The 17,790-nt window shown below is 38.9% G+C and overlaps 1 protein-coding gene across 7 annotated transcripts in view; it reads right to left on the reverse strand.

Moving 5' to 3' along the window:
* LOC1279129 (neural-cadherin) overlaps window positions 1–17,790 on the reverse strand; it is a 273,365-nt gene that overhangs the window by 65,888 nt on the left and 189,687 nt on the right. For all 7 annotated transcript variants that reach the window (XM_061656692.1, XM_061656693.1, XM_061656690.1 and 4 more), the window contains one exon: window positions 8,155–8,298. In XM_061656692.1, coding sequence (XP_061512676.1) covers window positions 8,155–8,298 — 144 coding nt within the window. The remainder of the gene's footprint in view (window positions 1–8,154; window positions 8,299–17,790) is intronic.

Raw genomic sequence — 17,790 nt, forward strand, 5'->3', positions numbered from 1 at the left:
GACGAAACGCATGAAATGGGATATTTGCGGTAGTGCTCGATCCGTGTATGCATGTACACAAACAAACTCGCTCTGAGGTGGTGTACACACAGATTCGTTAAACCAGCAGCAAATACAATTCACACAACATCGATGTAGACGGCTTCACAGATCAAATGAAATTTGGCGGTAGCAGGAAAGATGAGGGAATGTAGCAAACTAATAATAAGGTACAGTGGCAGGAAATCTTTTCTTTGGTGCGGGAAACGACTCTGAAGGGGAATTTTATAACATACAGCTTAATTAAAATATTTCATTTCATTTCATTTCATTTCATTTATTTCATACAATATCCGCCATCAAGGCTAAATATAATAGACTTAAAACTAATTTAATACTAACAAATAAACAAAATAATTCATGAAAAACTAAGCCTAATAAACCTAGTCTTGACCTAGCAAAAAAGAAAAGAAAAAAAACAAGAGTAGAGCGTAGAGACTATCATAAACTTAACAAAAACAAAAAAAAGAGAGTAATAGAACTAAGGAGAATAATTAAAGGGAATTAGAAGAAAAAATACGGTTACGGAAAGAGTTAAGAGAGGAGTCGAAATCAAAGAGATAGTAAAAGTGGTTAAACAACCTGAAACAGGACAGAAGAGGGTCATTGAAAGTATAAAGAGTATGACGTGTTTCAATTGACAGAGGATCACGTGGACGAAGAGAACGAGAGGGAACATACAGCGAGATGGACGAGAGTAAATCAGGAGCATCAGTAGCAGAAAGTAATAAGCCACCAATAAAACAAGCCTGAAACACTTGGCGGCGGAAGCTTAAGGAGTGAAGATTGAATAACTGCAATCGCGTTTCATAGGGAGGTAGTGAGGCAGCACCGAACAAACGACGAAAGGCAATCCTGGTAAAGAGGCGCTGAATGCTTTCAATTCTCGAACAGCCATCAATAGTGGGAGGATTCCAGATGATACTTGCATATTCAAGAATAGGCCTTACCAAAGCACAATAAAGGATTCTTAGGATGCTTTGATCTCTAAAAATAGAGGTAAAACGTAAGATAAACCCAAGGGTTCGATTTGCTTTTAGTAGCACCTCATCAAGCTGCAGTTTAAAGTTAAGACGACAGTCAAGTATAATACCAAGGTCACGGATGGACATAACACGAGAGAGGGAAGCGCTAGAGAGAGTATAGTTAAATAAAATAGGAGAAAGAGAGTGAGAGAAAGAAATAACAGAACATTTTTCGGGACACAGGCGAAGTAAATTGGATGAACACCAATGAGCAAATGCATTGAGGTAATGCTGAAGTCTCAGACAATCAGAAGAAGAAGACACAGGTAAAAAGATTTTGATATCATCCGCATAAAGGAGATGACCATCAGGAGGTAAAACATTACAAACATCATTGATGAACAAAGAAAACAGAAGTGGACTTAGCACACAACCCTGAGGGACACCTGACGTACAAAAAAACTCCTCAGATAAGTACGACCCGGTTTTAACCCTGCATGATCGATTACTTAAATATGAGGACAGCCAGCTAATAATGCCATCACCAAAACCAAGTTTAGACAATTTAGCTAATAATAAAGAGTGAGGCAAACTATCAAAAGCAGCATGAAAGTCGGTGTATATTGCATCAAGTTGGGTACCGGCCTCAAAAGATCTAAAAATATTGGAAATAAAAGACATGAGATTAGTTGAAGTAGACCTACCAGGCATAAACCCATGCTGTTTAGGGCTAATAGCTGAACTACAACTATGAAGTATGGTTGGAAGGATACATAGCTCAAAAGTTTTGGCTGTGGCGCAAGTTTGGGTTATCCCACGATAATTAGAAACAATGCTACGGCATCGAGGAGATGTTTGCTGTACGTACTGTGAGCCTCATTCCTCCGGCAGCAAGCACCAACGGACTTAGTTTCTGGCAATTCAAAAACCTAACATGCACTTTTGAAAGACGCGTCACTGACTATATACACTGCAGTTAAAACTACAGACAAGAGTACCATCATCGGACTTTAGCGTTATATCGATGTAATCATTTTTATTTGAGCTGTTACGTTATACTTTAGTTGCGTTATACGTTATACTTTTACCTAGTTATGGTTCCTGGTGTGAGCCTCTTCATGGAATTCAAGAGCGCTTTGGAAAAGTAGATATTTGTAAAGAGCAGCTTAAGAAAATGCTATGCAGCTGTACTGCAGCAGCTTCTCGAGCTTCTATCGCTCTGAGCTACAACCAATTTAGGCAAATATTGTAAGAGTTGTGCTTTTCTTTTAGCTCGAATGCTTGGAACAATCTGAAACATGCCACTATTGAACTGGTACATAATTAAAACACCCAGTTGTACTATGTGTGTGCTTCCCTGCGAACCAAACATGCTTTGTTCGTCCTCTCACTTTGCTCAAGAATATTTGCATCTACTCCCGTGCTTTGCAAAGCACTGCAGAACGGAGGGTGTATTAACGACCAGAACGGTGTGTATACGCGCGTAGCATCTTCGAGCATGCCTGTTGCGTACGGCAGTGAAAACTTCTGGCAGCTAGGAACGTGTCGTGTGTTGAAATTATGTCCGTATCAAGTATACCTTTGCTGGTGCTTTTCACACAAACACACATGGTTGCTTTTTCACGTACTGACTTGCCTTGTTTGAAGTTAATTGGATGGGTTTAGCGGGTACGTCGGTTTATGTACCGCGCCTCAAAGGCATGGGAGTTTCTAGCAAAACTGATCGTACAGTGCGTGCACGAGTCTGTTTATCTAGGCTTGTATGCATGTGTTGGAATGAAAGTTTAATTTAATAGGAGTGATGTTATTCCGATCCACTCCGGAGAATATTGCACCCATGGATGGTGAGGATGTGTAGCTGGCTGCTTCTCGAGATTGGTGCAGAGATGATACAATTTTACAGCCACGTGTAAATGAAAAGAACATTATTGTTTACCTCCGTGCTGATGAACTTAGTTGTTGTTACAATATTATAATTGTTTTAATGAACTCAAGTTTCATTAATTCATTTCGTTTGGTCAATTTTTATCGTTCGATGTTTATCTTAAATTATTCTGTCAGTTTATCTTAAATTACTCTGACTAAGTGTCATAGGCATCGCTTCCAAAATGCTACGTACAATTGAATTGAATTGAAACTTTTTTTAACTAGGCATTCAATATTCATGCTTTTAGGCAAACATCTTCCAATAACTTTTGAGTAAAGTAACTTCATATTCCAAGTATATTAGTCTTTAGTTTATACCTCCACTAGTTGTAACTAGTACATAATCAGAACGAGCAATAATACAAATTTTAATAAAAAAAAAATCTCTATAAGGGAGTGATTTGGTTTGAATCGAAATGGGTAGGCGAATGAGTAAAAATAATTTGGTTAAGCATTTTCCAAGAATGTTAAACTTATATGCAGGTCACATTGTGCTGTGCTAGGATCGTTATCCTAGCTAGAACTGTGCTAGGATCGTTATTGCAGTTGGCCAATCTATCATTTGTGTTATATTTATTTTGTTTCGCTGAGGCGTTTTTCCTTTTTTCATTAATGTTCATGAAGTATGCAAAAAGATTTTCGAAAATGGAAAATTCAAATCAATTTCAGGAAATTGAAAAAGATTCTGAATCTAGAAGATTTGAATAATTTTAATATTATTTAAAAATTTTATTCAAATGCAAAAAAAAATATATTAAACATCAATTGATTTCAATAATGCAAGTATAGTCTCATCATCATAACGATGCCACCCAAGGAAGTCATCATTACGTCAGACCAAAAGAGTTTGCAATATTTTCAGATTAAAACGTTACCGTAAACGTCTTTTATACATTCATAGAATTTATTGTGTCATTAGCATCAGTAACGGTTGAAAGATCAGTTGCCTTCATGCCAACCTTTCCACTTCATGAAGAAACATTACTCTTCCTAGAATCTATTACATCACCTACAAAACATCTAAGCGCATTAGATGGTTGAAGGAATAAGTGCGTTTAACAGGTTTTAATGGTAATGCTAAGACCTGATTAATTATACGGTCATTAATTTCGTCGGTCTACGCACGCACGCGAGTTCCGCAGTTTCTAGGAAAAATCGCTACACAAATCATAATATTCATCCGTCACAAATCCAAAACACATGAAAAGGGTAACTAATTTGTCTCGCCTCCAATTGACAACTTGTTTGGGTGCCCCAAATGGGAAACCGTGGAATGAGGAATAGCACAGGATTTTGTTCATTACCATTGAGCAGCTCGTGCTACGTTATTCCATTTAAATCCATCCCTTTTCCCAATTTACGCACGAGTAACAATGCTCGGCACAACCGCGACAAGAGAAACGGAGCAATACTCGGCGTCCATCTTCGTATTTTTCTTAACATTTTTTTAATCATCAGCGCGATAATGGTTAAGCCAGTCAAGCTTAACCGAAAGCCGGTGGCACATTAACTCACTGGCAGTGGAATAACAGCGAAGTGGATTGCATAGTTACACTGATTGAAAAATCAGCTTGATTGCTCCCTCGTGCACACCATGGTCATAGCCTTGAGTGACTTTCGTAAAGGAATTAATTTATTGAATTAATGCCAACCTTCCACCGAGCATCCTACCCGTGCCAGTGAAAATAGCCCCATTTCTTTAATATCACGTCACCAGCTTGATTCCATTTATCGATTTACGCGTGTTTCGAGTTTGCGATAGCAGGGCAGGCAGCAGCGTTACGCTTACAACCAGAAGGTTTTTATTTAAATTCACATTATTACGGCTTCGGCCGGAAGGTTTTGGTGATTGTGGAAACGCGGTCGTACCGGGATTGGTAGAAATTGTATTGCTGGCTGGGTAGCGTTTGGCGTTCAAGTTTTGTGTGGTTCCACTTGCGTGCGTGGCTGGAGCTGGTGTCACCCTAGTGCTAAGCTTTTCGTGCTAATAATCCAATCGAATCGTATTTCCTTGTTACTACCTTCTGCATTTTTGAAAAAACTCGATCTCCGCTCACCAAGGTTAAAATACAAAAGGAAAAGTAAGACGCTTGTAGCATTTTTTGCATCATACTTGCGGGCGAGAGGTAGTTGGTTCTGCCTAGAAAAGCTGCTTCGAAATTGAAATGAAATCGAAATAAATTGATTCAAGCGCAAACGAGGAAAAGTACGCATTCACAAAAAGCGGTTTTTTATAAAGCAACTGTGTTATTTTCCCACAAGCAACCTCCAAATTGTGTTTTTTTCTTTTTCATTTTACTCTATATTTGTACGATTTCCTACTTACGATCACCAAAATAAACCTTCCCGTTCGTTTACATTTGTGGTCGATGAAAAGTATTCACTGCTTAAGCATGTGGCATTCTTTTTCTATCGCATCGTTTATTCAACATTAGTTCATGCGTAGCGAAAACGAAACCTTAAAGCTGAAAATATCAGCTCTTACGCTAGCAGAAACTGTTCTTTAAACTTGCAAAAAAGAATTCCCCAGAATACATTCCATCCAATTGATTCGCGGCATGTTTGCGTGCGAGATGTGTTTGCGTGAGAGCGCATACCGTGTCTCTTGGGTGGTGTGGAGAGTCGTGCTTGTTTCTTCAGTGATAAATATTTTCCTTTCTTGTTCAGCGGTAGTGCAAGGAATGCTTTTCCGAGAATGGTTCCCGTCTTGTGGCATTCGCATTTCTTTCATAAGTCAACTGACAACCTTTACTCTTCCAGCACAATGTGCACAGACTGAGTGCAAATTTCACTTTAAAATCTTCAAATATCAACGTTGCGTCTTGGATTACTTTGAGAGTATAACATTCCTTCAATCCTGGCTCTGTAAATTCTCTACATGGTGTGCTTCTAACGGTTTAGTCCTGTGTCCTGAAAAATGTTCCGTCTTGTCTTTCTTCCGATCTTCTACAAGTATAACTCATGCTTATAGTGTCTGTGATGCCCCTATTCCCCGTGCGTCCTTGTCTAAGGATCTTGGCGTCTTCTTTGACCCGAGTCTTTCTTTCAAGGAGCACACGGACTATGTCATCAACAAGGCCAACAAAAGTCTTATATTTGTTATATTTGTCGCATGTCCACTGAAATTCGTGATCCTTTTTGTCTTAAGTCCCTTTATTGTTGTTGGGTCCGTTCCGTACTGGAATATGCCTGTGTCATCTGGTCTCCTGTTCAACTATCTCTGCTCCAAAGGATTGAGAGGATCCAGAGACGTTTTACAAGGATCGTATTTCGTAGGTCGCTGGGTCATCACTCTATTCCGCTTCCTTCGTATGACGATAGATGCACTCTATTAGGCCTTGCCAAGTTGGAGCACCGCCTCTCGGTCGCTCAGGCTTCTTTCGTCGCTGGCATATTGCTCAATACGATTGATACTCCTTCACTTCTGTCGCGCTTACATTTGTATGCACTTTGTCGCACCTTACGTTATCGTTTTCGTCTCCAGTTACCTATATGTCGTACACGTTTTGCTCGCAATGAGCCTTTTGTAAGAGCTATGTCGTCTTTTAATAGTACTTCTGATCTGTTCGATTTCAACATATCCTATCCTGTCTACCGATCCCGTCTTCGCTCCTTTTCCGTACCATAAACTCCTTCCAACTCCTTCGTGAATAATTGTATACTATAGTCAGTAAGCACTATTGCTGTAACCCAACGTGGCCGAGCAATTAATAAAATAAAAATAAATAAATGAATAAATAAACATTATCTGCTTTAGCATACCATTTTTGTGGATGATATTCGCTACAGAACAAGAGAAGAATAGTTCCGAGATTTGCTGTTCATGGCTCAACCATAAACTTTCTTCAAATGCTAGCCATGCTGATTTTTTTTAAAGATATGGTTAATGTTTAATTAACATTTCTTTTAAACACAAAGCTTGTATGGTTAGGTCTGTGAGAGTACCGAAGAGACAAATAAATTAAATTTGAGAGGATATAATAAGTGCCTTACAGGTTTATCAACGCGTTTTTCTCAAATTTGAATCAATACTATAGAGAGATAAATAAATATCTCTACGTGTAATCGTACTTAACGTTTTCAATGTAGAAGGTTTGATGTCAGTCACATTCAATAAAAAAATCCCAATTTCAACTATTATTTTATTTTTTGAGTTAGTTATTTTTATCATTATTAGAAAGTACACAACTTCAAACATCACAAAAAACAAACAGGGTTAGGAAAAAAATCTTGCTCTTAAATGCTTTGTTTTTCCCTTCGAGTGCGTTTCATCTCCAAACAAACAACAGCCACTGAAGAGCTAGTAAGCTTCTAGCACTGAGAATGCGTCCAAAAAATGAAGTTCGCTTTGGTGGAGGAAAACAGTAAACATACTTAAAGTTTTGTTTGCTTACTAGAAAGTAGCAAGTACGAATAACGGTATGGTACCTTCGCGCACACACATTAACAAACAAACCCACCTAAACACCCACACATACATCCAAACAAACAGAGGAAAACCTCATACTTCATGTAAAGACGTACATACACGAATGCATTACAGCTGAAGGCTACTCACGAAAACGGTCCCAAAATGAGGAAAGTGCACAGAAAGTGAAAGAAAACAAGACTTCTCGCACAGGCCGGCTTCGTGCACTCCCACGGGTTTCGGAAAAACAACGAATTTTGGGATAAAATGAGGAAAGCTTTTTTTACTGGGACACAGGGCTGATCGCTTCGTCCATGTTCAGGGGTTCATGCTTAGATGCCCTTATCAGAGATTATAAAAACAAGTTTGAATTCAGAGGCAAATATTTGGCAAAACATTTTCATCTGTTTTCGTGATGAATTCCTTCAAGATAAAGGGATGTTGTTTTTAATACATGAATCAAATGGTCTAAAATGCGTCAAAAATATAAAAAATACTATTTTTACAATTTACTTTAACATTTTTCCTTACATTTATGTTAGGTTTATTTTTGCTAGTACGTGCCGCTGTACAAACGTACCGTAGTAAAATGTACCACAGGCAAAGTAGAAAGAATCCGAGGGAAACAAGAGTGAGACAGTTATGAGAACGCGACCAACAAAATGTGTATAAAAGGAGATGGAATTGGAATAAACGGGGAGAATTGTTTTGGCTGCACGAGTAACAAGTGTCTGTGTTAAGCGTTCTTTTCGATGCTTTACATTTATTTGAGGAAATTTGTCATAGTATTTCACGAAACTATATCATAACACTTACCCTCACCGTGCGTCTTTGCGGTGACGTTAAGAAAGTTGTGATTGATTTCCACATTCTCGTCGATGTCCGCCTCATAGATAACTTTCTCGAAATAGAGTGGGTAATCGTTTTTGTCGGCAATACCTGTTTTGATGAATTTAGTAACTGAAAGGAAAACAAAACACACAAAATGTGCTCGTTAGTTAGTTGTTTAAAGTGGTGCACTCGAACAGTGCGCTAAAAATATAGTTACGACAGCATTCACTAAAGAATACGCCACAACATTGGACCCTATCTGGAATCGAATATCAAAAGAAACGAAAAACTAATGGAAAAATATTTTAATTTTGTTCCTTATGTCGTGTTACATCTGGCATCCAAACAGTAATGGCATGTGTCACTCACGCAACCGATTCCGGACCAAATGCTCCCGATAATCCGTGACCACTAATGAAAAACTGGTAGCGATAAATTTCGAATTTCCTGCTTCCATTACGGTTTCCAACCATAGTAATTGAAATGAGAAGATACATAACGTATAAAAAAGTGGTTACACAAAGATGCTGCACCGGCATCGGTAAATAAGGGTAAAATGCAATAGAAAGACTGGCACAAAGTTGAAATGGAAAAAAATGTTTTCTCGTTTCCGAAACCTTCACTGACCAACCTCACCCAGCTTCCAACTAATCCAATGGTTCGTTTCGTTGGCAGTGGGAATGGATCCATAATGTGTCTTCGAATCTAGATTTTCTCTTAGAATGATTCGAAGGGACAGAAAGCCAACAGGGTGTATGTAAGTATGTATGTGTGTGTGTCTTTGTGTTGGTTTCCGGCACAAATCCGAATCCAGACCAGACCGAATCTAGACATAGATATCCATCGACCCACTAGCGTACGGTTATTCGCGCGTTCCAGCTGAGCTTGTGATTCGGTGCAATTGCAATCGCTACGGTACCATAACACAGTGAGTTGTGTTGGCCCTCTCGCTACTCTCCCCATGGACAATATGTGACGAGAAGTGCAGCCCACAGCACAATTTAAAACAATTTAAAATCCATTTTCTACTACCATGATTTCTGACTTTGATTCGTACGTTCCTTTGTACGCTGGCCATGTACGCCATGCCGTGGCTCGAGAGACGACACCACCAAGTAGTATAAAAGTACGACGCAAGGATTGATGGTAAGAAACCGTCGCTATCCGGACTCAATTTGGAACTTCTTGTTGTAGGTTTTACTAATTTTAGTTTTTCTGATAATGTAGTGTGTGTGTTTTACTTTATCTTATTTTTTATGTCCCTTTAAATTTTAAGCTTATCTCATTTAATCCAGCTTTTGTTCTTTTTTCAAATTAATAGACTTTGATTATTGGCAAATCAAAAGCAGCCCACTTTAAAGTGACGTTTTATACATTTTGTGGGTTTGTTGCTTGTAGCAATAAACTATTACAAACCTCTTTCAATGGTCATTAATTATAAAAATCCAAATTAAAAAAATCGTCTGTATTTGCCGTACTATGTATAACTGCGCTAGAATAAGAAAAATCATATTGTGAAACAAAAGCTGCACTGAAACTAAAAAGGTTGTTGCGAAGGTGCTTGTTTTTGCTTTGTTTTGTTTATCTTTGGACATTCTTTGCGTTGACAATTGCATAATATTTTTAAAAAGGGTAGTGCTTTTTCGTGTACGGATTTTGATTGTCTAATGACAAACATAAATACATCTTTCGTGAATGGTCAATTAACAAGTTGACAGCGGATAAAAAGAGTGAAGAAAATCTGCACAAAATATTCTCAAATAAGAAGTTTGGTTGAGCGATTTTTTCGCCAAACACAATACTAGAACAATATTCTAATTTCAGCAAATGTTGCAGTTTTGAATATGAATTTCAAACACTAATGCTAAGCCACATGTTCTTTGTAATTTCCTTTTTGTAGCATAATTAAGGGTTTTGAAGCCTTTGATTATGTTTTTGGAGCAACTTTTCTTTAAAAACTTTTTTTATTATGTAAATAAAACATGTTTACTGTCAAACCATTCCTTTTTTGTTATGGCATAATTTTAAAATTTAAAAGGGAAACTATCATTGAAACGCTTTCCTGGAATTAATGCTTAAACAAGGTTCTATAACTGACAACCGTTAGAGATTCATGCAAATGCCATTAAAACGAGTGAAAAATGAAATAAACCGTTCAGTGTGTGTTATTCCTTCTTAGGTATCTTTTTTCTCCCAGTCACACATTGATCAATTGAATGGTGCAATGCTAACATCGAGGGCACTGTGAAAGATTGGTGAAATAGTTGCACCATTGCGAGCGAAGGTTATAAAATAAAATGAATTATTTAGTCAAATATGACTTCGTTTGCTGTATGTGCTATTTTTCAATTCTTCTTTCTGCTCAAATCCGAATGGCAGGTGCATCGGCAGGAGTGCTACATATTAAAACTGTTTGCTTCTAGCAGGCCAGGTGAAAATGGCACAATTGAATTACTCACTTTTTAACGCGGGATGCAACAGCATGCGAGGCGTTTGTATCGTGTGTCGTTCCTCTGATGCATGCGATATTTTTTGCTAACGCCATATATCCGCTGACTGCATTATGAAATAATCGCTGAAGGATTTTTGCAAATGGTTTAATAAAATGAAGTCAAAATAATTTCGTGGCAAGATTTTTTTTTGCTTTGTGAGTTGCTATGTAGCATGAAGTTTTTAGCTCTATTTATAGCTCCGAACGGAAAGAGTTATTTTGCTGTTTAAATTGCCTAATACATTGAAATTAATATTTTAAAACGCAAAACAATATTAAGTATTATGCTTTTTTCCCAGAAACATTCATTGTAAAATAGTGTTGCTTGTATAATTTCAATGGCATCGATGACAAAATGTGTATATGTGAATATTTGAAGTGGTTCTTTTATTAACGTGCGTTCAATCAAATAAACGAGTGACAACAGAAAGAAACTCGCTATTCGTGTAGCATTTTGAATCATTTGCATTGATCAAAGAGTTATTACATTTCCTATCCTTCAATTTCATTGTTGTGCAATGTTTGCTGTCCACGATTCTTAACCGTTGCGTGGAATCAGTACAACGTTACTCGTATGAACGGATAAAGCACCAGGCGCCTCCATGACACTATAAATTAATGGCAATCCATTGACGTTTAGCACGCAATATGAGGAAAAACGGATGAACTTGGAGGACAATACGGTCACAGCTACAAATCTACCATGTTCTGTGCCTTGCCATGAGTTTCAATCAATCCAACAATAGCACCGCCGACCCCATCGATGTCCCTTATTTCCGTCGCACTCTTGCAAGGATAGCTTGATAGATATAAATGGTAATAAAAAGCGCGATCTGGCAGATAAAACACCTCTAAAGGCGACTGGTCGCTGCGCATCAAATTAGATAAACATAAAACCCGGATGGTTGCGAATCTTTGCCCCACGCCTCATGACCACTCGAAACAAAGACATTTTATTAACGTGACATAAAGTCGTCTTCGGCAACCTCGTCCATTCATCGATGATGCTGCTATTTAGCGTCGGGCAAGATACTTTCTCGTACTTTTTATGTACAGTTGCTTGCCAGCATCCGCTATCGTTGTCTTCCTTTCCATTCTTAATGTCTCCCCCCCCCCCCCCTCCTGTCTTTCTCTCTCTCTCTCTCTCTCTCTCTCTCTCTCTCTCTCTCTCCTATTCTCTCCCTTCGTCGACTCAATTATTGAAAATGGTTCTCTGGATGGGTACTGCCGTGGGGCCATCTCATCTCCTATCCTTCATGCGACCAATGTAGAAACAAAACACACCGAGTGCGAGGCTAATTGATTTTGGAAAGGAATAATATTTTGTTTTACGAGCGTCCATTAAAACGGACCCTCGTGACTGTATCTGTAGCTTGTGATGTGAAAGTCAGGTCTAGGAGTAAGCTATTAGAAACTTTTCAGAAGGACGGCAGAAGCTGGTAGTCACCCATTAATGCCACAGCGGGAATGGTATGGTGGTACCACGCTTGAATGAAGCTACCACATGTTTCTTTCTATGTTCTGTGGCAAAGTGGCTGAAGAGGGCAGTATGCGGGTGTGTTTTTATGTTTTATGAATAAGCTTATTGACATCTTTTTCAGGGAATGAAAATACATTCAGATAAATTGAAAACAAAATGTGTGGGTCAGTTGAATGCTTGGGGAATCAGAGGAAACTATTAACCATGTTTAGCATTTTGTTATCTGCATTATTCCATATCATTTGAATTTTTTTATAAAGGCACAACTGTCCTGTCAAAAATAGCAAAATTAAATTTATTTTTATTATAATCAACAGAAACGACCTGATATAGTTCTATCATGAAACTATGATTTATAATTATCATACCATCTTATTTAGGAACTGATTCCTTGGTACCGCGAACAAATCTGCCAATTGTTTGTAAGTCTTCCTTTTTTGTAGCGCGTTCGCCCACCGTCCAAAAACCGCTAGCTTATTAACAACAACCCAATCAGGCACAACGTGCTCACACACGACAGCTGGTATTAAGATATGATAATTTATTGTTATGAGCGGAAAACAACACATAGCTATGATAAAAGACACATATCAGTTTTTATTCGCTTAGCTCCCCAAAACAAAAGTTGCCGTGCTGTGTCCAAAGGCACATAACGGCGAGAAGAGGAAGAACGAAAGAAAAACACAATATTCTTAAGCTTTGTTTACACACCGTGGACTCAGTGCTGTTGTTTCAGTGGTGCTCTATTTCCGTTTTTAGTCCTGTTGAAACCTTGGATCAAGTTTATTGTGCCATCTTCTTCCAAATTTCCGTAACACCGAAATTGTGTTGTTTCATGTTTCGTTTAACCAGGCGTCCTAGAAGCGGTTCATAATTTGTGTTATTGTAGTGTTTTCCGTCTTTATATTTGTTTATTAGCTCCCGAAATGGTCGAGTGGGTTTTTCGCGTCCTACAGAAAAAATCATAGCCATGAGGACGAAAGAAGAATAGCTGATGCTGGGGACTGTAAGATTCCTTTACCATGGAAGGTAAACAGCCAGATGGAAAATATGTTGCCACTGTGCGAGTGTTTTCCCCACTGGTCTTCGAATGATGCGGTGGGAAAGAAAAATGGGAAAAGGAACCCACTAAATTCCCTTAGTGTGGGTGTTTTTCTCGCTGTTTCTTATGCTTACCACCTTCCAACGTGGTCCAATCCTTCCAGAAACATTATTTCCGTTTAAAGTAAAGGAAGTGGATAGTTTTCGCTTCTGCTGATGCAATTGCATTCAGATGCAATCATGTGCAAACGAAAAAAAAATGCCAACAGAAACTTTGAAATGGTTTGTAGAAAAAATAACTTTACTAAATGGTACCGCACTTCCTTCGTTGGTCTTTTTGTGAACAAACACTCACAAGCATTCTTGTCAGTACCATAGTGTGACAACAACACACTGATGTGGTTGCTTTTTTGTCGCCTTTTCAACCACACGGTCGGCAACAACGTTTGTATCCACTGCGAATTCTTTGTTCACCATAATGAGGTCAAGCCCGAGTGAGAACAAACATAACCGGTCAGCTCATCATTCGTTCCCTTAATGGCTAGTTATGTGTGGCTGTACAGGACGAGCTTCTAATTGATGATAGTGATTTATCTTCTGTTCATATTTTCAATTTGACTGTTGATTTTTTTTTGGTTGTTGAAAAAATGTTTGTGCTTTGATGCAATGAAGTGCATCTGTTTTGACAGGCGGAAATTAATTATTGATGCTTGGGACTGTCAGGTTGTGAGTGCTATTTGGTTGATTTTCAAGATTGGTCGAATGGTTAAACGCAAAATATTGGATGTGTACTTTTATTTTTTTTTTCCTAAATCCTGGTTTCACACCTCATTCAAAATTATTGTTATTGTTACTATTTTTATTTGTGCTATTTTTTTTTGCTTTATAAAATTTCCAAACATTGTAACGTTTGTATATGACTTTCAATAAATTTTAATCAATTAATTTCATACCATAGTTCCGTTTGTCATACATGGCAACAAAAGGTATTAATTAGAAAATTAAAGTAAAAGTGTTTTAAATCGTACGAGGACAAATGAAATGAAATACAATGTATGAAATAAAATCTTTTTGATTCCCTCAATTTTGTCTAACACGATCAATGAAGGAATATAAAAAATGTTTTGAATCTTGTTCTTTAAACCCAGTGATATCCAACCTTTGGTCCGTGTCGTTTACAGTCAGTGTACGTGAAAGAATTAATATTTGAAAAACAAAATCTTATGACTATACATATCGTGCAATTTTTATTCCTACAATTAAGATTAAAATTTCAACAAGAATATTAGCACAAGGTTCAAACATATTTTTGATTTAAAAAAAAAACTTTGCACAAAGTCTACAAAATGTATGCTCTCACATTGCTTAAAATGTTGGAAAATATTGTTTTAACCTTCAAAAATGATAACTGAAGAATGCTAATGATTCACTCGGGACACTTCATAACCGGCCAGGCTGTGCAGACTACTACTCATCTACGCTGTTGTGTTACGGGGATCGATTACGAACGAAGCCCTATTCGGGTAGTCCCCGTAGTGACCTTACACACGGTAGCCTCCGCACATGGAGTATTTGACTCCGGTCCGATTCGGGTCGAACCGGGCGGATTAGTAATTAAAGCACCCGCATAATCTGGTTCTACTTCGCTCGGGGCAGAGGGATTGGTTGGGCAAACGTGAAGAGCGGAGGCAAACATGAAGCTGGGCACATGGTAAACAGGATCCCAGGGATCGTCACCGAGGAAACGTGAAGGCGCGTTTCAGGATTACATGTTCGTGTGAACTGCCCAGGGAGTAGGGATTTATTGAATGGCAATATCAACAATACTGGCTCATGGCTATGGCCTCATTCTTCCTCATCTTCCACGTCCACTATCATCACATCATAGAATGTGGGTCGGTTGGCAGACCGCTTCCAAAATGCCATTAACTTACCCGCTCCGAAGAATGTGGCTTAAGCGCCTCGGCAATTTGCAACCGTGGAAGGTCCCTGAGAGTGGCGGGGAAAACTGTTTTTTTTGGAAACGACCTTGTTCCAGAATATGCTCGAAAAGGTCGGTAAGGATCATTTGGGCTCTGATTTACCAGAACGGTTACGGTCGTTGCTTATGCATGACGAAACCAATGTTGCTGTGAGGTGTCGGATCTTTTTTTTTATATGTGTGTAATATTTATCTCCCTCTTATCTGTATTGACTTGAAAGCTATTCTTTTTTGCTGCCCTCAATGCTTGCCTGGACACCGAAGCTGGCTCATACAAATAGATGGATTTCTGGTGTGGTGTTTACAGAGCACAACATGTTTGACATAATAATAACGGTATGTGGTCTGGCCTAACTTGGACAGGGATGGAATGCAAAGCTTACCTGGAGGTGCGCCTGTCCTAAACTAACGACTTTTGCATGTTATGTAATTTAGCCCCGAGCTGGCTGGCATGTTATAGAAAAAAAAATCATCGGTAGCTTCAGTATGGTTGATGAGATGTTTTTTTCAAGAAACCACACACACACATCCACTCAACTCAACATCCACCCAACAGGTAATCAAAGCACGAGTCACATATCATGACGTAACTTGTGGTGTACCGAGGGAAATGAAGGAGGCTTTATTACATTACATTATATTGCAATATTTATGTAAATGGGTTTTAAATCCGTATATTTGGGCAATATGGGAGTTCTGTTAACCGTCTACGATAAGCATGATCTTTGATGGACATAAAGCGTGTTGCCTGTAATGCAGAGTTATGGCAATAGAGAACACATTGCACCCTTCCAATTTGAACCCTTCAGCATTTCCATGAAAGGATGCCTTTTCATGGGTAAAAAAAATTAAGATCAAAATATGTCAATGATTTTATGTTGTTTTGAATATTTCAGCACGATACATATTGCTTCAACTACCTAGAATCGCAATAAAAGACGTACCATTAAGCAATTATTTAAATTCTCGGACGGACTGTGGGCAACAATTGATAAACGACGGTGATAAGTTTCGACTGTAATTGCCAGATGCCTCGGGAGTGCAATAAGACATGTATTAACAATGTTTTTTTTATAGAATCGTTTCAATTGATAAAAATTTTGTGTATTGTTACACATTTTGAAGCAACGTTCAAAAATGGCGATAAAAATGAAAGGAATTTTTGTACACCTAAGATTTGCTAAGATTTAAGCCAGTCTCTTAGTACAGTCGTCAACTTGTACGACTTAACAACATGCCCGTCATGGGTTCAATCCCCAAATAGACCGCGCCGCCATGCGTAGGACTGACTATCCTGCTATGGGGGGGAATCAATTAGTCACTGAAAGCCAAGCCCGCAAGTGGGTACAGGCAGGCCTTGACCGACATCGATTGTTGAGCCAAAGAAGAAGAAGAAGAAGATTTGCACATTTTTTATCGCACTATACATTTTATAAATAATATTGCTGTAAATGCTGCGTGATCCTTCAAACAGTTTAGCGGCGATGAATATGTGCCATACAAGAGAATGCTTGTTATGCTCGTTGTCGCCCCAGAAATTATTGCACACAATCCCAAAGGCGGAAATCTAACCCTTTTGCGCGATACTGAGCATAATCTCTGGGAGCGTTCGTGCGCAACTGTATGGCATAGATTGCAGTGCTTGAAACGGTCCTGATTTGATTTTTTTTTTTGGAATCCACTTCGCACCATCATTTGAAATAACCTTCGTGCTTGTGTACTTCCTCTCACACACACACACACACACACACACACACACACACACACACACACACACAGATGTACATTCGATTGGCTACAGTACGCCTTGAGCAGTCAACATCTGCTAAGCGAATATTCGAAATAGGACGGCAATGAGCAGCTCACTAGGATCGCTCGGGTGTTCGGAGTTTATTGATTCGTGACTTGTTGGAGAGCAACATTGGGCGTATGAACGGGCGGGTGGCGAATTGCAATAAACTATCCGGTTCCATTTTCCTAAAAGCTTTCCATGCGATCAAGCATAAAATGAGCTAACCAGTATGAACTAGGAAGGATAGGTAGGAATAGGCGGATTGTATCCGGCTGGTGTGGGAAGCTATCAATCGATCGAGAGGATACCGCTCCTTGGTTCAAATATTGATGGAAGACGCGGGAAAGAGCGTTTGTATGACGTGAAGAAGCAATGGAAAAAAGCGCAATTTCATCCTTCTGAATATACACGAGCGAACATACGCTGACTAACTCAGAAGCAGCCAAGCATACATTGTTTCTTGCATTCCGTTTGCCGTGGGAAACATTCGTCATTCACCGGACCACCATTCAATCACCCTCTTGTGGGTGTGAGAACCGGGCACAGTCGCGTTCTCGCTCATCGATGGGGCTCAGTGGCAGTAACCCACGTTGCTGTAATTGAATTATGTTCGTTACCGCTGTTGGTGCCGATAATCGCACTCTCTGCACTGCGTTAGTATAGGATGTGCGGAGGCATGGCTAGCTGCTGATGTCAAAATTATAAATCAAACAATCATTTTCAGCTCATTCGTTAGCTCCCACTGAACCGCATCAAAGGTCCGGTGTGAAGGTCAGGGTTGGAAAATTATTGCAAAGGCGTATAGTATAATGTAAGTTGACTGGCCGCAGCATGTC

This window comes from Anopheles gambiae, chromosome 3 (genome assembly GCF_943734735.2).
Source record: "Anopheles gambiae chromosome 3, idAnoGambNW_F1_1, whole genome shotgun sequence".
Classification (NCBI taxonomy): Eukaryota; Metazoa; Arthropoda; class Insecta; order Diptera; family Culicidae; genus Anopheles; species Anopheles gambiae.